At 37.8% G+C, this 26,590-nt stretch overlaps 1 protein-coding gene across 6 annotated transcripts in view; it reads left to right on the forward strand.

Annotated features, from left to right (window-relative positions):
* The window catches only part of CTNNA1 (catenin alpha 1), a 320,722-nt gene that overhangs the window by 185,932 nt on the left and 108,200 nt on the right, over positions 1–26,590 (forward strand). For all 6 annotated transcript variants that reach the window (XM_020908383.2, XM_020908385.2, XM_020908382.2 and 3 more), the window contains 3 exons: positions 18,780–18,946; positions 19,425–19,544; positions 26,273–26,542. In XM_020908383.2, coding sequence (XP_020764042.1) covers positions 18,780–18,946; positions 19,425–19,544; positions 26,273–26,542 — 557 coding nt within the window. The remainder of the gene's footprint in view (positions 1–18,779; positions 18,947–19,424; positions 19,545–26,272; positions 26,543–26,590) is intronic.

The raw sequence follows: 26,590 nt of genomic DNA on the forward strand, positions 1-26,590 counted from the left end.
GGACATTGTCATAAAGAAGGGATAGGCAGTGAGGGTTTAAATTGCTATTAAGAGACAATTCTTTTATTTATCTTAGTAATTATGTAGTGAAATTGAGGACAGAGAGGCCTTCTTCCTTGTTATGTGTGTGAATGATTTGTATAAAGGGAGAAAATGATGTATACATATGGAGAAATATGTGTGCACCCACAAGTATATGTATGATTGTACATGTTTGTGTGTGTGTGTGTTTATTTTATTGTAAATCTTGGCAAGGCAGTTTTAGGAAAAATAATGATGTATTTTATTCCTGACAAAGAATATTGAGCACAAGCTGTCAGGCTCTTGAGGCATAATTTTCTCCCTGGCAACTGACTAGAGTCAGATTGAAGGAGGTGAAAATTGGTCTCCTGTCCAGTGCAGATGTTGACAGCTTTAGACTGATGTATCCACATCTAATATAGGCAGCCTGCAAGATAGATGTTAAAAGGCAGCTGTGATCAGGACAAAGCAGCTGCCAGTGACTGTTTCGAGTAGGATTTGAGAGGTAGACAGGAGACAGAGTGAAGTCTGGGCTTGCTAAGTTCCTGATGTGAAGACTTGAAACATAGCTTCGAGGAGCTTTGTGTGGGTGTGTGAGAGAGACTGCATTTTAATTTGCCTGGTGCTGTTAGTGTGGTTTTATTCAGGTTAGAAGCATGAGCTGGATCTTATACATGGGCTCTTTAATTTTTCACAGGAGAAAAATGACAAGTATTCCTACCCTGGAATATTAAGTACAGGCTTCAAAAAGTGTTAATGATGCTATGGAAGTGCAATAGCAGAGAAACATTTAACATTTTGAAAAAGATTAAATTTAAGTTAATTAGGTTTCCGGACTAGTGTAATCACTTTCTTCATTAAACTTAACAAGAAATCAGCTGATTTTTCTCATACTCTTGCTTTAAGTTCTGCCTTCTCATTTGTTATCCTTCCTTTTCCCCTTGCTATCTCAGTAGATTTTTCGTCCTGTTTTCACTGCTTATTTTTGTGGATGTCTCTTTTTGTGTGATCCTGTGATGGCTGTATCTGTTGTTTAAAGGGCTCCCACTCCAATTCCTACCCTTCATATGTTCCTGAGGACTGTGATTAATTTAAAACTTGCTCATTATTGACCCCTGTTCCTCCACTCTATTTAATCCATTTTCTGTTGCTCTTCATTTAACTTTAGCATGAAAAGCAAAATATAAATTCCAAAAATCATTAACTAGTTGTCATCCAGGTGTTTTATGTCTTAAAGTTGTCTGCTTGACTTAAACTGTAAGTCTTTAGGGTGAAGGCTGTATTTTCTTTCACTTGGGATGTGTCAGGGATGCTGTCCACTTCTGGATCACTGTCCTTGTGTGACCATATTCTACTTTGCAGAGACTTGGGTTCCGGTGTAGCCATCTTGAGAGTGAGGAAAGGAGAATGAAGTTATTAAATTCTAATGTTTCCTGTCATTTTGAAATTGCTCCTCCCTTTTTTTAAAGTCTTGTTAAACTCACAAAAATAATAGTACTAATCAGGATAATGATACTTTTAAGATACAGTGGATAATATTCCTGCCTTAATATATTTGTACAGTGTAGCTGAGGAAGTTAGGTACTGAATTTTTGACTTTGGCTTGACTTCAACCATGATGTAGAAACGTGGTTTCTACTAGTTAATTTCTTAAGAAAGTGATTCCAAGTTGAAATGCATGTTATGCATTTATTTGAATGTGTAATCAGGAAGTAAGTGCCTCTCTTTGGAGTGATTTTGAATAGCAGCAGGGCACACTTGAATTAGTAAGGAAAATGAGAACATGAATATGTGTGGTACTCTATTTTAATTTTTAAAAAAAAATCCATTCTGTCTACTAGAAAAAGTAGAAATTCAAAACTTCTTTTCTCACCCACAGTGGATGGAGAAGGGTGTAGTTTGAGAATTTTTCTAGGTGTTCCCTGAACTGGTTCAGATGGACTGACTTACAGTATTTAAATAACATGATATTAAATATTCTGGGTTGATTTTCTAAAGATAAACAGTTTTGTGGATTAAAAATGGCATCCCAGGAAAGTTCTCTTAAAGCATCTGTCAGAAATTCTTTGAATCATGGTCAGTTTTTCTACAGCCATGGAGGTGTCATCCAGGGGTCTGTGGTTTTTGCCAAATATCCCTCATTGATGAATGGAAAGGTGAAGGCGAAGAGGATTAACTGTTTTATTCATGCTCATCTGCGTGTCATAGGGCGTGTGAATTATGACAGATACATTCCACCGTTGGTTCCTTCCGATAAGTACTATGTTATAAAATCTGTTTTTCTTTGCAAGTATACTGCCAGTTTGTCTTCATTGATGAGCGTGGAAAATGTCTTACTTTATTACCAGATCATGGAAAATGAATTTAGAAATTTTGAGGACTGGGGGGAAGGGATTGGGACAGGTTGGAAAATGCGTGCTAATCCTTGATTACCTTGAAGTTGGCAAATAATTTTATGAAGACATGGTCCTGTCAATTTATTATTTTATAAAAAGAAAGTTGGTGGAATGATAACAAAGAAATTAAAACCGTTAACAGTTTTCGCTGAGATCCTTTAATCAGATAAATTTAGAAAATTTGGTATAAAGTAAGTTTATCAGTGGAACTAAAGTGATGAACAAGTAACTTTCAAGAATTAGGAATCCTGTGATAGGGAAGTTCTAGATATTCAAATTTAGGGCTGGCTGGGTTTTTTTTGTTTTTTTTTTTTTTTGCCTTCTCCTGTGTTAAAATGCTCATCTGTTAAGTATAGGGCAGTTTGTAACAGACTTAACTGTGATGTTGGTTACTTGCTTTTTTTCCCTAGTCTTCCTCTGGATACTCTGTGTAGAACTAAAAAATTCCTTTAGCAAAAGTTAATTTTCTGCAGTTAACATGTTTTTGATAGAGCAAAAAAAGAAGTAAAAATCAGTTATAGTTTTGTGGTTACCCATAGATGAAGTCAATGGTTAATATTTTGATCTAGACCTTCCAGTGTAAAAAAAAAAAAAATTATTTAGCCTTAGTTGTGGTATGTGGGATCTAGTTCCCTGACCAGAAATCAAACCCGGGCCCCATGCATTGGGAGTGCGGAGTCTTAGCCACCAGACCACCAGGGAAGTCTGCATTTTTTTTGCCACTTAAATTATTTAGTTTTTTAATTGAAGGATAATTGCTTTATAGAATTCTGTGGTTCCCTGCCATACATCTACAAGAATCAACAATAGTTACACCCGTGTCTTTGATGAATGTATTGACATGGGTAGAATTATGTTTTGCTCAATTTTACCTTTTTCGTTTAATGGATCCTGAACAGCTTTCAGTATCTTTAAGTACTCTACTATAACATAAATTTTAGTGGCCGAATAATACCCTCTATAGAGTAATATGATTTAAGGTTATTTTGAACCGGAAAACTAAAGACTTTAAAATTGTTATGACCAGAGTTTTAGTCACTTTTTAGAAATCTAAAAGGAGTGTGATAAATAGGGCAGTTTTAAAGACTGAGCCTGCCATTGTTAACAAGGATAGTATGAGATAACTGAGAGGATGAAAAATTTTAGCCAGTTAAAATCATTTTGAAATAAATAGATGAAAGTGACTTGAGCAAGTCATCCAGGAAATTAGTGGGAGAGGGGGAATCAGAATTCCACATATGGTCATGAAATTGATCATGAAATGAATAAATAATTGGAACATGCTTAAGATGATAAATGGCTTTTAACTCTTCTCCTGGATGCTTCTGTTGTTTTAATTCTGAACTGTGTTTGTTGGGCTTCAAAAGCATATTTGGGTGGATGTTTTAAGATACCTTTTTTCCCAAAAAAAAAAAAAAAAAAAAGATACCTTTTTTTCTTTTTGGATCTGGCAGTTGATAAAAAAAATATGCTTTTATAAAATGTTCTATTTAAGAAATATCTATTAAGGTCTGTATAATAATTGAACTTGTCCTGCAGCAACTCAACAAAAAATAACTGTGAGATTGGGGCTGCAAATGGGCCCCTTCTTTATTTTACTCCTTGCTTTTCCATATTTTGGATAAGTTTCTCAAGATAGCTGATTTTACAAAGCTTTTATTTCATAATGAATGCTAATTTTCCTTTCTAGCACTGACACTAGTAGCCATGGGGTTTTTTTATACTTCTAAAAAAAGAAATTTTGCATACAGGCTTTTTTTGGAGTGTTTTAAGTTACTCTTTTCTAGGAAAACCTGAGTTTTATGTGTCACAAGCATGAATTAAGGATATTTTACATTTTAAAATCATTTGAGGACTTTTTTCTTTAAAAATACATTCATTATAGAAAGTTCAAAAAGAAAACCCTCACAGAGTAGAAAATAATCACCCATCTTGCTGTACAACCTGATGATATACCACCTGTGTTAGTATTTTCAAGTATGTTGAAACACCTCCCCCATCCCACCCTAATGATGTAAACACATTGTGATTTCTGTTCTTATTGTGCAGTACAGATTCTTGTATATCTGCGATTTAAGATAGAAATTTTTAAAAATTCTTTCATTAATAAAGATACCTGAAATGGGTAAATTATGTAATTTACAGAGATAAACCGTGTCCCTTTTCTGGACTGGCAAGAGTTCTTTTTTTTCTGGACCTAAAGGTAGTAAAAGTTCTGGCCAAGGAACTTACTAGAAGTACCCTTCAGTTCAGTTCAGTCGCTCGGTCGTGTGTGACTCTTTGCAACCCCATGGACTGCAGCATGCCAGGCCTCCCTGTCCATCACCAGCTCCTGGAGTTTACCCAAACCTTCATATTATTTTTAGGAGAAATATAACTTTATCTTTTGAGTCTTCTTGGAGAACATTTGAAGGCTTATAGAGATGTTTCCATAACTAAATTTCTGAGGACTTAGTATCTTCTGCTATGGCATTGTGATTGGAAGCCATTCTTACGGTATGGCATGGGCTTTTGGGGATGAGAAGTTGTAAATAGGATATATGAGGAAGATGACAGATTTTTCCAAACTTGGAGGAACTTCAGATTGGCTTAATTCCCGCCCTACCCCTCACTGGGGGGTCTCTCCCTCTCAATTCTAAAAATCACATGGAAAAGCTAAAATACCCAGCTGTGCATGCGTGCTAAGTCAGTTCAGTCATGTCTGACTCTGTGCAACCCCATGGACTGTAGCCCACCAGGCTCCTCTGTCCATGGGGTTTTCCAGGCAAAGAATACTGGAGTGGGTTGCCATGCCCTTCTTCAGGGGAATCTTCCTGACCCAAGGATTGAACCTGCATCTCTTACATCTCCTGCTTTGGCAGACAGGTTCTTTACCACTAGCACCACCTGAGAAGCCCCCAGCAAGGGGAACTATAGCTTTGCTTGTAGCTGTTATCACAAAAGGATCAGTTTTTACCACTTTCTGCACTATGGAGATTGGAGTAAAGGAGGCACCTCTTTTACTGCTTCATCACTAGAAATTAAAAGTCAATTTTTCCTCCTTTAGGAAACTTGCTAATATGACCTTATTTCTGAAAATTAAGAAATGATGGATGTGAGAGCAATGACAATGTTCTGAATAGTTTTAAGAGTTGGAGGAGGTAGGTGGGAAAGTAGAAGGGGCACAGAAATAATTGTTGAGCTTTGTATTTATTACCTCATTTAATTTTCTTTCTTTCTTTTTTTTTTTTTTACCTCATTTAATTTTCAAAACAGCTCAGTGGGGGTGGGAGATAGTATTCTGATTTTACAGAAGAGAAAACAGAGCTGAAGCAACCTGAGGTCACACCAAATAGCCAAGTTGGGATTCAGACCCAGTTCAAATACCTTGTTTGATCTATGCCAGACAGTGTTCTGGGAGAAGTGTATATTCACTAACATAGCAACATCCTTTGTTTTAAAGGAGCAATATAATCTCTCATAATATCTCACGTTTTTCCTAGGCTTAAGTTAGAAAAAATAAGCCTTCCCTCTCTGTGTGTTTTTTTCTTTTCCTGTCTATTTGTGTGTCTGTTTCCCGTACACCCACACACACTTTTCTAGCCTGTCCTTTCCCCATAATTTTATAAGTTAAGATTGCTTTGGAGGGAATTTACTCAGGGTATTTGCTTCAGAAAGCCTTTATCTTGTCCTGTTCTAATGTAGAACTGTGGTTTTTAGTTTATTTACAGTTGCCCTTTGTTCTTGTTTTGAACTCCAGAGGAGCTTAACTTTTTTTTTTTTAATGGTATTTTATTTTTTATTTTTTTTTCTTTTTTTTTTTCCCTTGACTAATTACTTTACATCATTACAGTAGTTTTTGTTATACATTGAAATGAATTAGCCATGGATTTACATGTATTCCCCATCCCAGTCCCCCCTCCCACCTCCCTCTCCACCCGAGACTCAGATGTATAGAACAGACTTGTGGACTCTGGGAGAAGGCGAGGGTGGGATGTTTCAAGAGAACAGCATTGAAACATGTATATTATCTAGGGTGAAACAGATAACCAGCCCAGGTTGGGTACATGAGGAGCTTAACTTTTATCCCCAGCTTAGTTAGGGGAAAATGCCAGGGGATGGACTTGTTGACAGATCTGTTTTATGGTTGATGGAACAGTAGTAGTGCATTCTCTTAAATTCCGTGTCCATTATATCTTGGTTAATACAAGATGTCAAGTAGTAGACTCTATAGACAGTTGAGTCACGGCTAGAAGACCCAGCTATATTCTCAACCTTTACTGCTGACTGTGAGCAGTCTGTCTCAGTTTTCCTAGTTGGCCTACGGAAAGAGTGCATTTGGTAACTTTTACATGTCTGCATTGTAAACTAATCGACAGATACATTTTATTGTTTTTAACTTATTAACCATCAGTTCAGTCTCAAAGTGTCATGTTCCTTTTATAGAGATGACCATTTAACAGGAATTTGTGCCCCCTGCTGTAAAGCTAAAGGCATATTTTCATATTCATAGTTTTGTGAGTAGAAAAAATTTGTATGTTTTAATTCATCATACAGTATGTTTCTCATGTATATTGTCATTCCTAATAACGAATGTTTAGCTACGAAGTTAAATATTTGCCATTATGGTTGTGAGCTAAGAGAGATGAGGATGGATATGAATTTATTTACTTTGTTTCTTCCTTTCAGTTCCACTTACCTGTTACCTGCCTTGATACTATTTTGGAATGATATCATGCTGTAGCTGTAGAGGCATGAAATTGTTTAAGAGAAACTTAGGTGGATGAGAATTTGGAAGGAGGGGGTTATAGTGCAAAAAAGAGGTTAGAGCTGGGAATAAATTGGGGGATTATTACAGTGAGATTAAGTAATTAAAGTTAAAATTTAAGACTTTATACTTGTCCATTTGAATGTAAGCTGATCATTAAATAGTTCTGATTCATTTAGACAGTCTGTAGCTTTAAGAATCTACTTTCAGTTCATCCTATTTGGCTCACTCTGGGTCTTTAGTTCTTTCCACAATTCTTTGATTTACCTCAGGTTAATTCACTTTTTCATTTCCTATAGCAGCTGCTTGAGAGTTTCTTCCACTCTCCTCAAATCCTCATTTCCATTTCCATCTTCAGTTTTTTAGGAGAGCTTCATTTACTGCCTCTGAGAAAACAGATTCTGTAGCAGTGCTGAACTTTATACTGCCAGGAAGCCTCTGCTTTCACTTCTCATCCAAGGGTACAAGAACTCCATGGCTCTCACTTCCTCCTGTGGTCCTGATTATATGTGTTCCCTGATCTAGAATCTTCATTCTTTAATATGTGTCTTTAGTGTCATTTTGCATCCTTTCCCTGCCCAATCTGTCTGTAACTAATTCCAATAGTGATAAAAAAGGATAGTATGGGAGTGCAGGCACTGTTCTAACCCCTCTCCTAAACACTGGGTTTCATAAGCCTGGGAGGTTGATAGAGGCAGTTCTCACTTTGCATATATCCAGTATGTACAGATTTGTTACCACAGTTAAGTATTACCAGTCCTCTAATAACATGGTTCAGATGTTCATGTATTAGCTGAGTGATTGCATAAAGTACAGACTTAGCTGCTCACTGTGAAGTGTAGAAATCATTACATAAATAAAAGGTGTGCATCAAGATCACTGACAAATCATGTTTCTTTCATGGTCTGTTAGTGATTGATTGATCACTGCAACTATTCAGTTCATGCAGTGTGTAGTTGCACTGCCTCCTTGTATCTCGGTGATAAACCCACCGTTTATAAAACCTGCCATTTTATAAGAAAGCCTTGAAAGAGGGAATTTGCAAAGATGAAAGTGCAGCAAAGAAAGGAAAAGTAATAAATCCAAGTTACAGAAGGAATTTGCTGCCTGAGGAAATGTTGACAGTGCTGCTGTTTAAGAAACTTTAGATACTCAGAGTAACTTTGTGAAGGCTAACTCCCTGAAGTAAGTGAGATAAGTGGTTGTGATGGAAAGGATAATGAGGTCCTAGAGGAAATGATGTCATCAAAACCCTCACATGAAAGGGACTCTTGGAGATAGTTCATCATTATGAAAATGCAAAGGATAAAATGTTTGAAACTGATCCAGACTTAGAAATAGGATAATTTGTGAAGTGAGTAAAAAATGCTCACTCTGTATCACGTTGAAAAAGGTAATCATTTTTAAAAAACTACTTTTGAGTAGTTTTCATACAAGGAAACATTTTAGTTCTCAGTGTTCATAATGTTTTAAGTTACATATTAAATAAATATTAGTTGTACTATTTTAGTTGCATTTCCCTGTATGTATGTGTGTGTGTGTGTGTGTATATAAGGAATAGTAAGCTCTTAACTGGGAGAAAAATTTGAAGATCCCAAGACAGTTGTAATTTTTCCCATTGATAATTAAGATCGCATCGCACTGTTTCAGTTTGTGTGATCATTTTTATAGACCAGCACTACTGTGCAAAGTGAGGGTCACCTGTATTATTTGTTACAAAACTGTGGAAACTGATCTGGTAGTGGTGAAGCTACAGTTTCTGTCTGACTTGTAAATTCATGATCATAACTCTCTTCCATTCTACTGCTAATACTACACAAAATAAATTTTTTGTTAATGGGCCCTTGATTTTTCTTCCTAGGAGCAGATCAGATTCTTGAAAGAGCAGTTTTGTTTCTAACTGGTTCCGTTACCCATTAGATCTGGCTTTTTTTTACCTTCCCCAGTCCCTCTTCCTCATTACCTCCACTGGCTTTCTTGGTCTTCCAAGATCATTTTAGAGTTCATCTCCCCTAGGGTCTTTACTTGATGTTTCCTCTGCTTGGAATGTTGCCTTGAGACAGCCACATCCCTCCTGTGCTGCATTTTTCAAGACTCCACAAGTGTACCTTTTCATTGAGACCTTCCTGGATCCCCGTTTTAAATTCTATATTATATACCCCCCCCCCCCCGTCCTTTCTGTTACTGCCCCTCCATAATTGATTTATTTATTATGTTTGTTATCATTCCCTCTCATTAAATTATAAGCTCCCTAGAGCCAGGAATTTTTGTCTGGTTAATTTCTATACCGAGTGTTTAGTGCCTGGCTCATAGCAGGCACTCAGTAAACACTTGCTGAAAGAAGGCAAGAATGCCCTTGAGGAACATTGTTGAACAGATTTGAATACACAGGAAGTGCAATGAAGATCTTTTCTCTGTCTTCTTATTGTGTTTTGCCTAATAGTAATAATTTCTACCAACCCTGTATTACCTTCTGGTGCAAGGTCATAAAGTACCTTATAAAAAGGCCTTTTATATGTGTTATTAGTTGACCCTCACAGCAAGGTATTCTCTACATATTTCAGAGGAGGAAACAGGCTGTGGAGTTTAGTCACATAGCTGGTAAGTGGCAAAGTCAGACCTTAAGCTAACCTCTAACTCCACATTGTGTACACTTTCAGGTCACTGCATTTGATACTCTTGTTTGTCCTTGTTTATTGAGTCATAATTCACATACCACAAAATTCCCTCTTGTAAAGCATACAAATTCAGTGGTTTTTAAGTGTATTTACAAGGTTATATAGGCCGTCGCCACTTTGTGATTCCAGAACATTTTCATTATCCTTGAAAGAAACCTCAAACCTATTAGCAGTTAGTAATCCTCAGTCTTCCTTTCTGCCCCAGCCCTTGGCAACCAGTGATAGTTTCTGTCTCTATGGATTTACCTTTTGTGAACATTTCATATAAGGGGAGCACTGTAATATATGGCTTTTTGTGACAGGCCTCTTTCACATTGCATAATGCTTTGAGGGTTCATCTGTGTTGTAGCATGTATCAGTATTTTATTCCTTTTTATGGCTAAATATTTGATTGTGTAGATGCACCACATTTTTTTTAATCTATTAGTTGATGGGTGTTTTTATTGTTTCCATATGTCAACTGTTAAGAATAGTGCTTCTGTGAACATTCATATATTTGTTTTGGTGTAGGCATTTGTTTTCAGTTCTCTTGGGTATATACCTAGGAGTAGAATTGATGGATCACATGGTGACATATCGATAGCATCGCTGACTCAGTGGACATGAATTTGAGTAAACTCTGAGAGATAGTGAAGGACAGGGAAGGCTGGCGTACTGCAGTTCGTGGGGTTGCAAAGAGTTGGACATGACCTAGAGACTGAATAACTATGGAAACTCTACATTTAACCTTTTCAGGAACTGCTGGTCTGTTTTCCAAAGTGGCTGTATTATTTTATATTCCCACCAATGGACTATGAGAGTTCAAGTTTCCCTGTATCCTCACAAACATTTGTTGTTGTTTGTCTTTTTTAAAGATGGACAGAACTTAGCAACTAAACAGCAACAACAACAATCCTAGTAGATATGAAGTGATATTTCGTGATTTTGACATGCTTTGCCCTGAGAGCAATTGAGATTGAGCATCTTTTCATGTGCTTATTAGCCATTTACATATCTTCTTTGGAGACATGTGGTATAATTCCTTTTCCTATTCTAATTTGTTAATTTATTTTTGGCCACACCACATGGCAATTGGGATCTTAGTTCCTCCACCAGTGGTTAAATCCATATCTCTTGCATTGGGGAAACTTGGAATCTTAACTACTGGACCACCAGGGAAGTCCCCCTTTGTTTATTTTAAATAGGATTTTTTTGTATTTTTATTGTTGATTTTAAGAGTACCTTTTTTGATATGCATTTTCCTTTTATTTTTTTGACTGTAGCCCACCAGGCTCCTCCATCCATGGAATTTTCTAGGCAAGGGTACTGGAGTGGGTTGCCATTTCCTTCTCCAGCATTTTCCTTTTTTTAAAAATGATTTTTGGCTATGCTGGGTCTTTGTTGCTCTGTGGGCTTTTCTGTAGTTGTGGTGAACTGGGGCTACTCTCTAGTTGCAGTTCGAGGCCTTCTCATTGCTTTGGCTTTTCGTTAAAGAGACAGGCTCTAAGGCCTGTGGGCTTTAGTAGCTGTGGCTCCTGGGTTCTAGAGCACAGGCTCAATAGTTGTGCATGGGCTTAGTTGCTGTGTGGCCTATGGGATCTTCCCCGATCAAGGATTGAACCTATGTCTCCTGCATTGGCAGGCAGATTCTTTACCACTGAGCACCAGGGAAACCCAAGACTTCTTTATGTCTTATTGGTACTTTGATCCTTACCAGTACCCCAAATTTTCTCCCATTCTGTGGGTGTTTTTACTTTCTTGACCCTGTCCTTAAAAGCACAAACATTTTACATTTTGATGATGTTCACTTTGTTTCTTTTTTCTTTGTTGTTTGTACTTCATGGTTATATCTAAGAAACTATTGCCTAATTGGAGGTCTTGAAGACATATCAATGTTTTCTTCTAAGTGTTTTGTAAATGTAGCTCTTATATTTGGTTTTGATCTATTTTGAAAGTATATGATATGAGATTGTAGGTCAAGCTTCATTTTGTTGTATGTGAATATTTAGTTGTCCCAGTACTATTTGTTAAAAATATTTTTTTCCCTTTATTGAATGGTCTTGGTAGCCTTGTTGCAAATTAATTCATTATATTTCTGGATTCTCAATTCTCTTCTGATGATCTACATGTATATATTTGACTTTGTTGACCACTTTCGTATGCAAATACTTCTTGATTTTGACAGTTTATCATGTTGGGTCTCCTTGTTTCTCTTGTCACAGAGTCTTCCTTCCCTTACTCCTAAATGCACAGTCTCAAGGACTCCAGTTGTTTTAAAAAAAACCTTCCCCCGTTCATGTGCACATGTTTATGCTCTGGCTCTCTTCTCCATCTCAGGACACATGTACCTTGAATTCTTTAAGTGATCGTCCATGCTTTCTTTTCCTTCACTCCTTTTTTTTTTTTTTTGGTGGGAGTGCCATGCCAGTGAGCTTGTGGAATTTTACTTCCCTGTCAGGGATTGAACCTGGATCTTCAGCAGTGAAAATGTAGAGTTGTCACCACTGGGTCGCCAGGGAATTCCCTCCCTCCCTCTTAATAATCAAGGGTTATCATATCATTTTACCCCAGTCTTTATAACTATTGCTCTTTCCTGGGCTCTTTCCCTGCCTCCCCAAATTTATTTATTTTTATTTGGCTGCTCCAGGTCTTAGTTACAGCACACAGGATGTTTAGTGTAGCCTGCGGGATCTAGTTCCCTGACCAGGGATCAAACCCAGGCCCCCTTCATTAAGAGCTCAGAGTTTCAGCCGTCTGGACCACCAGAGCCTTTTCCTGGGCTCTTACTGTGGCTTTGTGATCTTTATCTCTGGCCAAGTTTATTATATGTTAGGTTGACTTTGATTTCCTTCTTTGGCTTAGGGATTCTTCTTTGTACTCTCTCTGTGGCCTTCCAGCCTTCATCATCTGATGCTTGCTTCTATACACATCCCTCACTTCCAAGTTAGACTAGAGAATACACATCAAATACACCTTTTTATTGTACATGCAACCTGTTATGTGGTCCTAAGACCGTAAGCATTAAGCATTACAAATTCTGACTCTGTCATTTACTATTAGGTGACTTGGTTAAGTTAGTTAACTTGTCTAAACTTCAGTTGTCTCTTCTGTATAGAAGGGCTAATACCACCTATTTTTTGGTGGTGGATAGGATTAAATAAAATATGTGTAGTGTCATGGACTGGGCATTTAATAAATGTTAGATATTAGTATGTTGCTGTTCCTTTCGCTTGAGATACTAACTCCCTTAACTCTGCTGCCCCAAATTCTTCCTGTCCTTTGATGGTAGATTGTATTTCAGAGTACTGTGTCTTTCATAAAACTGTTACTGGCATTTCACTTATACCCCAACCTGGTCATTAGTGCTTCCTTTTTTGGCCCTATGCTATTCTGTGCCTTTCTTAAAGCTTGTATGTTAAAAATGACACATAATTTTTGTATGATCATTTCTTTTCTGACTTATAAACGATTTGAGAGTAAGTCTTGCTCAGCTTCATATATCCCTGGTAGTGGATTTATTTTAGTGTGTAACAAGGTCTCAATAAATAGATGGAACTCTGTTGCTTAATATTAAGGCAAATATCTTTTTTGTAAGACTTTAGAGACAACTTTGTACATGAGTAAATAGCTTTTCCTAATGTATTCCCATAGCACCTTGTCCATAGGGCTATTTTAATTCTGGTTGCATTGTAATATTCCCTGATTTGTGGGCCCTTTGAGTACAGATGCCTTGTCTTAATCAGCTTTTAATTGTTTGCTTGTCTGTCTTCCCCCTCCAGAGAGCTCAAGGAGGACATGGGCTGTTTCTTGAGCACTGTATCACTGACACCTAATACAGTCTTTGAGGTGCTCAAATATTTGTTAAATAAATAAATGAATGATTGAGCACTCGTTTTAAGTACTGTAAAATAACATTTTTGTTGAACATCCACGTAATTGTCATGTGTCTGTATCTTAAATCCAGGAAAACTTTTAACTATCAAATTCTTCATTGTGAGTTATTTCTCACAATACACACAGACATATTCACAGAGCTTGTCTTTACTCTTAATACTGTATGGTTCTTCTATCAACAGAAAATTGGATTAAAGGTTTACTAAGCATGGCCCCGCCCATTAGAATAAGACCCAGTTTCCCCTGAAGTCAGTCTCTCTCATTAGGAAGCTTCCATAAACCTCTTCTCTGTATCCATCAGAGGTCAGACAGAATGAAAACCATAATCACACAAAACTAACCAAATTGATCACATGGACCACAGCCTTGTCTAACTCAGTGAAACTATGAGCCATGCCATGTAGGGATACCTAAGACAGATGGGTCAGAGTGGAGAGTTCTGACAAAACATGGTCCACTGGAGAAGGGAATGGCAAACTGCTTCAGTATTCTTGCCTTAAGGACCCTGTGAACAGTATGAAAAGACAAAAAAAATAGGACATTGAAAGATGAACTCCCCAGGTCGGTAGGTGCCCCATAAGCCACTGGAGAAGAGTGGAGAAATAAGTTCAGAAAGAATGAAGAGACGGAGCCAAAGCGAAAACAGTATCCAGTTGGGGATATGACTGCTGATGGAAGTCAAGTCCGATGCTGTAAAGAACAATGTTACATAGGAACCTGGAATGTTAGGTCCATGAATCAAGGTAAATTAGAAGTGATCAAACAGGAGATGGCAAGAGAGAGCATTGACATTTTAAGAATCAGTGAACTAAAATGGACAGGAATGGGTGAATTTAATTCAGATGACTGTGGTCAGGAATCCCTTTGAAGAAATGGAGTGCCCTCATAGAAAACAAGAGTCTGAAACACAGTACTTGGGTTCAAAAATCTCAAAAACGACAGAATGATCTCTGTTTGTTTCCAAGGCAGACCATTCAACATCACAGTAATCCAAGTCTATGCCTCAACCGCAAATGTTGAAGAAGCTGAAGTTGAAAGGTTCTGTGAAGACCTATGAGACCTTCTAGAACTAAGACCAAAAAATGATGTCCTTTTCATCATAGGGGACTGGAATGCAAAAGTAGGAAGTCAAGAGATACTTGGAATAACAGGCAGGTTTGGTCTTGGAGTAAAAAATAAAGCAGGGCGAAGGCTAACAGAATTTTGCCAAGAAAAGGCACTGGTCATAGCAAACACCCTCTTCCAACAACACAAGAGAAGACTCTACACATGGTTATCACCAGATGGTCAAAACTAAAATCAAGTTGATCATATTCTTTGCAGGCAAAGATGGAGAAGCTCTATAGAATCAGCAAAAACAAGACCCGGAGCCGACGAAGCTCAGATCATGAACTCTTTATTGCAAAATTCAGACTTAAATTGAAGAAAGTAGGGAAAACCACTAGACCATTCAGATATGACCTAAATCAATTCGCTTATGATTATACAGCGGAAGTGAGAAATAGATTCAAGGGATTACAACTGATACAGTGCATGAAGAACTGTGGATGAAGATTCATGACATTGTACAGGAGGCAGGGATCAACACCATCTCGAAGAAGAAGAAATGCAAAAAGACAAAATGGTTGTCTGAGGATGCCTCACAAATAGCTGGGAGAAGAAGAGAAGCTAAAGGCAAAGAGGAAAAGGAAAGATAAACCTATCTGAATGCAGAGTTCCAAAGAATAGCAAGGAGAGAAATGAAAGCCTTCCTCAGTGATCAGTGCAAAGAAATACAGGAAAACAATAGAATGGGAAAGACTAGAGATCTCTTCAAGAAAATTAGATATAAGGGAACATTTCATGCAAAAATGGGCCCAATAAAGGACAGTAACGGTATGGACCTAACAGAAACAGAAGAAATTAAGAAGAGGTGGCAAGAATACACAGAACTATACAAAAAAAGATCTTAATGAGCTGGATAGCCACAATGGTGTGATCACTTACCTAGAGCCAGACTTCCTGCAGTGGGAAGTCAAGTGGGCCTTAGGAAGCATCACTGCGAACAAAGCTAGTGGAGGTGATGGAATTCCAGTTGAGCTATCTCAGATTCTGAAAGATGATGCTGTGAAAGTGCAAATTTGGAAAACTCAGCAGTGGCCACAGAACTGGAAAAGTTCTGTTTTCATTCCACTCCCAAAGAAAGGCAATGCCAAAGAATGTTCAAACTACCACACCAATTGCCCTCATCTCACAACGCTAGCAAAGTAATGCTCAAAATTCTCTAAGCCAGGCTTTAACAGTACATGAACCAAGAACTTCCAAATGTTCAAGCTGGATTTAGAAAAGGCAGAGGAACCGTAGATCAAATGGCCAACATCTGTTGGATCATTGAAAAAGCAAAAGAGTTTCAGAGAAACATCTACTTTGCTTTATTGACTGTGTCAAAGCCTTTGACTATGTGGATCACAACAAACTGTGGAAAATTCTTTAAGAGATGGGAATACCAGTCTATGGCCATACCACCCTGAACGTGCCTGATCTTGTCTGATCTCGGAAGCTAAGCAGGGTCGGGCCTGGTTAGTACTTGGATGGGAGATGGGAATACTGGACCATTTTACCTGCCTCCTGAGAAATCTATGCAGGTCAAGAAGCAACAGTTAGAACCAAACATGGAACAATGGACTGGTTCCAAATTGGGAAAGGAACTACGTCAAGGCTGTATATTTTTACCCTGTTTATTTAACTTACATGCAGAGTAAATTTTGTGAAATGCCAGGCTGGATGAAGCACAAGCTGGAATTCAGATTGCCAGGAGAAATATCAATAACCTCAAATGACACCACTCTTGTGGCAGAAAGTGAAGAGGAATTAGAGAGCCTCTTGAGGAAAGTGAAAGAGGAGAGTGGAAATCTGGCTTAAAACTCAGCATTCAAAAAATGAAGATCATGACATCTGGTCCCATCACTTTGTGGCAAATAGATGGGGAAACAGAGACTTATTTTCTTGGGCTCCGAAGTTACTGCAGATGGTGACCGCAGCTATGAAATTAAAAGACGCTTGCTCCTTGGAAGAAAAGCTATGACCAACCTAGACAGCTTATTAAAAAGCAGAGACATAACTTTGCAGACAGAGAGAGGTCCATCTAATCAAAGCTACTGTTTTTCCATTAGTCATGTATGGATGTGAGAGTTGGACCATAAAGAAAGCTGAGTGCCCAAGAATTGAAGCTTTTGCACTGTGGTGCTGGAGAAGACCCTTGTGAGTCCCTGGGACAGCAAGGAGATAAAACCAGTCAGTTGTAAAGGAAATTAGTCCTGAACATACATCGGGAGGACTGTTGCCGAAGCTTGAAGCCCCAATACTTTGGCCACCTGATTTGAAGAACTGACTCATTTTAAGACCCTGCTGCTGAGAAAGATTGAAGGCAGGAGGAGAAGGGGACAAAACAGGATGAGATGGTTGGATGGCATCACCGACTTGATGGACATGAGTTTGAGCAAGCTCTGGGAGTTAGTGATGGACAGGGAAGCCTGGAGTACTGCAGTCGATGAGGTCGCAGAGAGTCAGACATGACGGAGTGACTCAACTGAGGGTGAATTTTTTTTTTCCCCCTGAGGGTGAATTTAACTCCCCTGCTAAAGCTCATATTCTGCAACTAAAATTTTGATAGTTAAGAGAAGTTTTGTAGGTCTCTTCAGAATTAGCTTGGCTTCATGAGAGTGTGCTTTTTTACATTTGTGGAAGAGATGAGAGAGTGAATTGCTTTTAGGCTTTAATCAGAAGTGGACACGTTCAGTTGAAAGTGAAAGTCACTCAGTTGTGTCCGACTCTTTGCGACCCCATGGACTATATAGTTCATGGAATTCTCCAGGCCAGAATCCTGGAGTGGGTAGCCTTTCCCTTCTCCAGGGGATCTTCCCACCCCAGGGATCGAACCTAGGTCTCCCACATTGCAGGCAGATTCTTTACCAGCTGAGCCACCGAGGGAGGGAGTAATTGCTTTTCCAGAAATCCAAAGATAATCACCATAGAGAGGAACAGGCCCTGGCTCTCCAGTTACTTCCATCTGTAAGAAGAGAGAAAACGATAAGCACCTTAAATGGTTATTATTAGAAACGCATGACAAAGCAGTATAAGTTACTTTACAAGTTTCTAGGAAATGTTAGAACTTCTTAGCATTGTTGAAGGTGGGATTGTATAAGCTGGATATTCCTCATAACTATAGTAAAGTGTATATATTTTTAGGTTAATTTTTAAAGTTATGAATATGATGTCTGTTATAGAAAATGCTTTTATAAGTACAGAATAATGTAGAATTAGATTGTATCTTGTATAATCGTTATTTGTGTTTTTACGCCAATCTTTTTTTTAAAGCACAGATTACATACATTTATCATTTCATCTTTTTTCTGTTTAACATTTCATAAACTTTAACATTTTTCTTATATATGTTAATATTTGCATAATAGTCAATTGTAGGCTTTACCATAACTTAACTAGATGCTTGCTTGGGCATTTGAACTGTCTTTTAAGTGTTCTGCTATGAGGAAAATGAATGAGTCCGTGATGAACTCCTGTCTTTTCACATATCAGTGAGTCTTTGTTTGAGCTCTATGCATTAGATAGTTGAAATGCTTAATGAAGTGTGGTGGTCCTTCATAATGGTTGCTGTGTTTCTCTATCATTCTTTGGATGTGTGGGTAGATTGTGTTAGATCATTTTTTTCCTCCCATTCAAATCTTGAATTTTTTTCCCTGTTAGGATACATATAATGGTCCTTTTTGGAAAGGAGTATTACTAGGTCAATGGAAAGAAGTATTTTTTTCCTTATTGGAAAGAATTATTTTTAAGGTTCTTGATAAATAGTGCTAAATCACTTTGCAGATACTGTGCTTTTACCAGGAATATATGCGGTTGCTTGTCTTAGTGACAGCTGGAAGACAAATGCAAGAGGAAAATAGCAGAAATAAAAATCCTTAAATTCTGTGTATGAACATATAAAGGTTGAATTATTGGTTTTTTAAATGTAGACTGATTATTTGGTTCATTCCTGCTGCGTTTATTTTCCATTCTGTAAAACAGGTGATTTGATGAAGAGTGCTGCAGGAGAGTTTGCAGATGATCCCTGCTCTTCCGTGAAGCGTGGCAACATGGTTCGGGCAGCTCGGGCTTTGCTCTCTGCTGTTACCCGGCTGCTTATTTTGGCTGACATGGCAGATGTCTACAAATTACTTGTTCAGCTGAAACTTGTAAGTACAGGCCTATGTCTGTAATTTGTTCTATCACAGCGAGTCTGCTGCTGGCCATACTTAATACTTAGTTCAGCATTCCTTAGGATTTGGTTTGGTTATGAGCTTGGTTTACCTAAGTGGACCAGGAATGTTTTTAATTTCCACTTGCTCCTCTATTCCACGTGGACATGATACTGGCTGTGCTGTGGGCCTATGTTGTCTTTGCAGAAAAGGTATTGTTTTTGACTTCTTCCCTTTTTGTGGTAGTGATTAAGCATTTCTTCATACCAGCAGAGTTCCAGAGTTGAGAAATCAAGATATGTTAAATTATATCCTTTTACATGAAAGCCAAAATAATACTGCCCAAATGTAAATTTAAGAGGGAGTTTGGATTACTATCTGAGTAGCTGTTGAAAGGAATAAAAAATTCTAGATCTTCTTTATGTACAGACTTGTATTGTTGAGAATTTTTCTTTTGTGGGGATATGTTTTATAGGTAGAAGATGGTATCTTGAAACTGAGGAATGCTGGCACTGAACAGGACTTGGGAATACAGTATAAAGCCCTGAAACCTGAAGTGGATAAACTGAACATTATGGCAGCCAAAAGACAACAGGTACGGTCCTGATTTGGGGATATATCTAAGTGTTTGTATTATTACCTCTTGGGAAAAATGCATTCAACCTAAGTCTTCAAAAGGTACCAATATCTCCCTCTTCTAATATAGTTCCATTAAGACATTTAGTTCATGACATGTCCTTCAGTATTGTTCCTAAAGTTAGAATTAGGTTGTATCCATATTACACTCCTATTTTGATTCCTGTGAAAATTTTGCTTTAGGTGCCTTAGCAGTTTGCGATAGCATTTGGAGAAGTGATACGCCTTTCTTCTCTGTGTTCAAGGATGAACTTGAGTTGATGGTGAAATTTAATTCAGACTTCTAAAAAACCAGTCAAAAACATATTGGAATTCTATATCAGAAAGTACCTTGCCCTCCATATTTTTTAACTTTTAAGTATTTCTTATTATTTGTTATTAGTAGATTTTATAGTATTAGGAATTTATGTTGTGTGACATGTGGATCAGTGTTCTTATTTTTACAGCTTTTGCTCACCCTTTGGTGTTTTGCTGTTGGGATGCTTGAAGTCTTCCTGTGCCCTTTCTGTTGGATGCTGTGTGTTAGATGTGTATTCTATAGGGCGGATGCATGTGTCACCATCTGGCTCTAATAACTTCCATAGCCCTGATTAAGCTTGTGCTATTCTTATTTTTTTAAAGTCCTGAAAAGATGAATTCTTACTATTGTTAGCTGATACCTATGTTGGTTAGGATAATTTTGCACTGCAGTTTACAGAAAATCTAGCTCCTAAATTACATGAACATTGGGGGTTTATTTTCTCACTGATTAGAAGCCCCAGAATAGGTTAAGTGACTTCAGGGTTGTTAAATGTAAAGGTTTTGCAAGTATTATCAAGGTGTCTTTACATTTTCCAGCACTGCCGTCTTGAGTGTGCCTCGCTGAAGAAGCTGTAGGCATGGCATTTGTCAGTATGTCCAGTGAGGAAAGAAAAGTTTGTTTCTTCCATATGTCTCTCTCAATAAGCAAATGATCTAGAAGCCTTTAACAGATTTGCCCTAATAATGAATTGTATAATGTGCCCATTCCATACTAATCATTGGAAAGAGGAAAGCAGTTAACAATATCTGACTCAGGGTAATGAAGATCTCCCTTCTTCTGTGACAGGGTAGACCTTCCTGAGAACAGGAACATTCAACAAGAGTGCTCTGACAGGCATGAGGAACATGGGGTCGGTACTGTAAATGTCCAGTATATTACAGCTTCAGCTTTGGAGACTTAGACTTTGATTTGGTTACATTTACATTAGAATAAAAATTCTATCCCACAAGGTTGACAAGATTGAATTAAATAATGTTATGTGAAGTATTTAATATAGCACCAGATTCTTAGTAGGCCCTTAGCAGCGGGCAGTTGGTAAATAGTAGTTACTGCTCATGTTTCAAGCTATAAGATGTGATCAGTCTGAATCTGCACATATGGGGTCCTGATTTTATGTTTCCAGTACTTAATATTATACATGATAATATAGCTAGATTTGTTGTATTGCCTGAATAATTTAGTTAATGTAGGCTCAGTGCACTTTTATCATTTGTCCTTGAATTAGCTTATGTCTCTATCACATTAATCACAAGTAGTTTTTTCTTTTTGCTATAGCTGATTAATCCTTAGAAGAACTTGTTGTATGGTAGTATGGTTATTCCATCAAGCTGCCGAAATTATATTTGCAATTGATTTTACTGGATTTTCTGAATATAAGGTCTCTTCTGAATATGTGAAATAAATGTTATATATAAAAAATAAAGTTTGGGGAATAGTCCTACTCTCTTTAAACCTAGTCTGATCTTGATTTATGAAGGCTTACTATTATTTGAGGAAAGTGAGAACATTTAGACTGACACTATTGCATATCTTTCAAAATGGTGGAATAAGTAAATTGATGATGTTCTTGAGATAAACACAGTAATAATCTAGAATTTTGTATGCTACTGGAGAAACTTACTGAAGAGTAATGCTACCTGAGTTTTAATTCTGTGTGCTTTGAGTCCATGAAGAGTTCCTTAATTATAATCCCCTGATATATATATATATATAAAAATGCTTCCCAAATAAGATGTCATAAAAATCTTGAAGTTACTCGTTAATGTGCTGAAAGATCTTCTATAAGCCACTCCATATGTGTTTTCTGCCCTTGATCACCCTGCTCTCTGCCCCAGGAGCCTAACCTATCTTCAGGACTGCATCCAGGGGCTTCTTTGCTCTCTGGCTTCTGGTTGAGTTGGCTAGTGGTAGCATCATTAGGAGATCAGAGGACAGTAAACTGGGATTTATCCATGCCTCCTGGTTGTCCTGGGTGGCTAAATGTCATAGCCTCTCTTGGGTTGTGTTCTCCTTCTGCCTCGTTCCCTGGTTTCAGGTAACTGCTGTCTAATTTCGTCTCTTTGGGCCCAAGTGCCCTAATAAACCGTGGTTTTTCTGTACTTCACCCCCATAACTGTTGTATTATAGTCTCTAAACATCTTTAAATTACCTAGCTTGATCTTAGCATCTGTTTTCTGCTGGTATCTTGACTGATAGATTCTAGAGTTTGTCTTGGGTTTGTAGTATATCATGGTCACTTACAGTTTTCCTTGGGTCTGAATCTTTAACCTTTAGCCTCCTACAGTAGAATTTGTTGAATAGGCTGGCTGTGGGCGCGTGTGTGCCCCCGATCATAATACGACCTTTTATAGGACCTGGGGCTTGGTGTGTATTTCTTGAAACTAATGCTTTTCTTGGGAATTAAATTGCAATTCATTTTATCCTAATGTACCAGCCTGGTGGAATCTTCACTCTCCCTTTTAGGTACTTCCCACTGGTCTTCTTTAGTTACTGGTCACAGTTTTCCACACTTTGTGTTTTCTGGCAGAGTTCCTCTACTGCTGTATGCTTAGTATCCTGGACTGTTTCACCTGTGACCTTTCCTTTTCTCCCCAGGTGTGGTATGTAATAGTTCACCTCCTCATCAAGCCTTTTATCTTTGCAGGCTCCCTGGTCCAGAAAAGGGATTTCGTCACAAACAGTATTTGGATACGATGTGCATACTTGGCTGCTTTAGCTCCCCTGTACCATTTAAGCAACAGCCACCCAGTGAGGAAATGCTGAACCGTATAAGATGTATAGGAGCTCTGAAATTTACCGATTTTGTCTTTGAGGTTTTTATGGAACATGGTGTAGGGGTGAGGATGTTGTTGAAAATAATAGTGAATAACTTTAAAAAGGTATTTACTATGCACTAAACACTGTTATAAGCACTTTGTAAGGACAAATTTGTTTAATCCTCACAAAAATAGTATAAGGTAGATCCTGTAATTGATCAGATATTAATTTTATAGATGGAGAAACTATAGTGTAGAGAGGTTAATTAATTTGGCACAGACATCCATCTAGAAGTGGTAGAGCCTGTTTTGAACCTAGGCTGTATGGCTCTAGAAGACAGGCATATTGTTTAATCTGCTGCTGTAATCCTTAGTGCCTAGAACACTGTCTAGATACAATAGTGTTCAATAAAATGAGAGAAAAACCCCATTTTGCTGTACTGCAGCTCCATCTGGAATGGGATCCTGTGTGTGGCTGTAATCTGTTACTTTCTTGGGCTAGAATATTATTTGCTGAGTAGAAGTTTTGAATTTCCATTAGACTGGCTGCAGACTCTTCTTTGACTGTCAGGGTAAACTAGATGGCAGGGGTTGGATCTGTCATAGCACTGATGCTGGTTTTTATGAGGAGGACTACTTCTGCCTTACATTGTCAGCTCTGCCTCCCCAATATGCTAAAGATGGACTACTATGGTGTTTACATTCCACCCACCCAGGTACACGAGCTTGTTGAGATAGGTTTGTTAAAAACATAGTGCTTCTTACCTAGTCTGTCAACTCTGATTTTCGTGATTATTTTTCTGAAAGCGTGAACAAATTGGTAATGGATAATATTGCCACTGTCTATTTCATGTGTAAATCATGTGGACTGAATGGGTTTGACCATGGACCATTTTTTTAAGTATAGTCATTTGAATCCAAGAGAAGACATCTGATCAAAAGTAACTATGGCTGCAATTTTATGTTGTTAAGAGGGACATGAGAGGAGATTGTCATTTGAATTTCCAGATCTTAGTTAGAAAGTGTTCTGGATTGCTTAGAACTTAGCTTCTGTTTCTTGGTTACTTGTGTGATGGTTAGTTCAAATTATGTTGGAAGGAGTCATTTCCACTTTGTTTTGTTTGTTCCTGAGTTTGTTTGGTCACACTGGGGAATTATGAAGCCTAAAGTAGACCAAGGAACTCTATAATTTTGTATGTAATCTATTACATTGCTTAATAGCTTATTTTCCCCCATTAATCTGGATTACTTACCAGCCCTGTGTATCTTATTTTTGGCTGCATTGGATTTTAGTTGCAGCGTGTGGGATCTAGTTCCTGACCAGGGATCAGACCTGAATTTAAGTAGCATGGAGTCTCAGCCACTAGACCACCAGCGAAGTCCTAGCACTGTATATTTTGAAAAGAATTCTTATGATTGATCATTTTTCTTATTATAGTAAATAGTCCTGCCTTGTGATAGTGTCTGTTTTCCTATCTTTACTTAAAATCTAGTTCTTTATGTTGTGGCAGAAGCACTTCTAAAAAGAGAGAAGGTAGAACACTTTAGCAGTTAGGACAAATGATGGTGGCTGTCATTTTCGTCATAGATTAAAATACATCCTCCTTACTTGTAAAAAGAAGTCTGTCAAAGATACATTGTATGAGGGCAAGATATTTAGAAAATGCCACACAGCACATGTGCACCAGCTGCTTTCATATACTGGTGAGCCCTAGCCCTTTGTCTTAGCTCGAGTCTTAAAATGATCATCCTCTAAGTCCATGGTGTCCTTTTTTGAGTATTGAACCTCATGTAGTCTTTGGGAAGGTAGGAATTTATCATACCAGGCTGGGAAGTGGCTTTAGGAAAATTATGTGTTGAACAGGAATTGTAGCACCTATTATAACTTTGGGTGACCACAAAGTGTCTTTGCTAACCTTTGTAAAAGATTGTGCTGATTTAGGCTGTGGATACTTAGGAAGTATGTCAAAGTTGATTGCAAAGTGTTCTTATAAAATAGAGGATATTATAAAGGCAAATGCCTTCTTAGAAAGCCTAAAAGTCCCTGAGGTTGTGGTGAGGGAAGCCATTTAGGATATACCACACAGAACATGTGCACCAGCTGTTTAAGCATAATAGTGAGCCTCAACCCCCTGTCATAGCTTGAGTCTTGAAATGGATCATTGATATCAAAATCCACGGGGTCCTATTTCTGAATATTTAGCCTAATGTACTGTGCTACAGGGCATTTGAAGTGCTGTGAGCTATTACTTGCAAATTCAGATTGCAAATGAGAATTCTAGCAGGAAAAGTAAGCTGTCATACTGTACAAAGTTTCAATAAAGATGCAAACCTAAAACATAGTGAGATGAAGTTTCAGACAAAAGCCAGTTTGGTGTCTCTAATGCTTAATTAGGAACTCATTTAGAAAGATGACCCATAAACAGTTAAGTCAGATTTTAAATTGAGTAATTGACTTTGGCCTTTCTAAGTCAGTTTTCTCTTACTGTTTGCATGTGTTGTACTTATTTTAAAAACATTTAAATTACACTCTAGGACTCAGTTGATGAGATTAACGTTGAAATTCTAGGATCACACATAAAATAGAGTTGAAACAGTTGGTGGTCAGTTATGGTTATCACTTACATTTTTCTCCTGTGGTGGCAAATGCACATTTACTGAAGACTTAGTTTTCTCTGAGTAATTGCAGTAACATAGGAATTCCAGAAGTACTCCCTTCCCATCTTGTTTATTGTTGGTATCACTTAGCATATTCACCCAGTTTACCAAGCAGATGCTGGTAGTTGAAACCATGTTGGGAACCTCAAATCATTTTAACTGTGGATTATAATTATGGGATAGAGGAAATTGAGAAAGGACAGTTCACCTAAGATTGCATGTCTATAGAGTATTATAGTGAAATATTAACACAAACCTTTTGGGTTAAAGTCATGGAGTCCATGGACCTCAGCTTTATGCCCTAATAATCTGGGTCCTAAGGTGGTCTTTGGGATGGGAAAGGGAAAACGAGATGTTCTGTACTTGGCAGAATAGGCTTCCACATCCTTATCTGGCTGATTTGAGTAGTTTGTGGTTTTGAGATATCTGTGGTATCTCATCCCAAATTTCACAAGACTCTCTCAGTGAACTTTAATAACTTAATAAAAAAGAAGTCCTCTTAATAAATTTTGCTCTGTTTAAATGTCTCTTATTTTTTGTATTTTAGTTGAAATAGGTATATCCATCTTAATAAGGTTATAATCAAGATGCTATTTTCATGGGGTTTTTTTTTATGGTTTTATTTTTTATTAGTGCTGTTCTAGATGCCTTACATGCATTGTTCCATTTAATCCTCAAGGCATTTATAAGAGAGCAAAATATTGCTCCTATTTTTACAGAAGGAGAAACTGAGTATGTAGAGTTTAAATAGGATCATAATAGTAAAAACTGGAGCTGGAGATTCAAATTCAGGTCTTTGTGTTTTGGGAAAGTTTGAACTCTTAGCTACTAAGCCATACTGTGTCCTTTGTGATGAACTTTCAAGCCAAACTGTTAATGAAAATAACATCTAATTATCAGAAATTCTAACTTTTTAGAATTCACTGACAAATTTTTATGAGTGGAACTCATATTCTTGTTTTACTTTTGTAGGAACTGAAAGATGTGGGCCATCGTGATCAGATGGCTGCAGCCAGAGGAATCCTGCAGAAAAACGTTCCAATCCTCTATACTGCATCCCAGGCATGCCTACAGCACCCTGACGTCGCAGCCTACAAGGCCAACAGAGACCTGATATACAAGCAGCTGCAACAGGCAGTCACAGGAATTTCTAATGCAGCCCAGGCCACTGCATCAGATGATGCCTCTCAGCACCAGGGTGGAGGAGGTGGAGAACTGGCATATGCCCTCAATAACTTTGATGTAAGTTATACTTGGGAGGAGACTTCAGGCTCTTGATGATCCGTCAAA

Source organism: Odocoileus virginianus, chromosome 3, assembly GCF_023699985.2.
Source record: "Odocoileus virginianus isolate 20LAN1187 ecotype Illinois chromosome 3, Ovbor_1.2, whole genome shotgun sequence".
NCBI classification, from domain to species: Eukaryota; Metazoa; Chordata; class Mammalia; order Artiodactyla; family Cervidae; genus Odocoileus; species Odocoileus virginianus.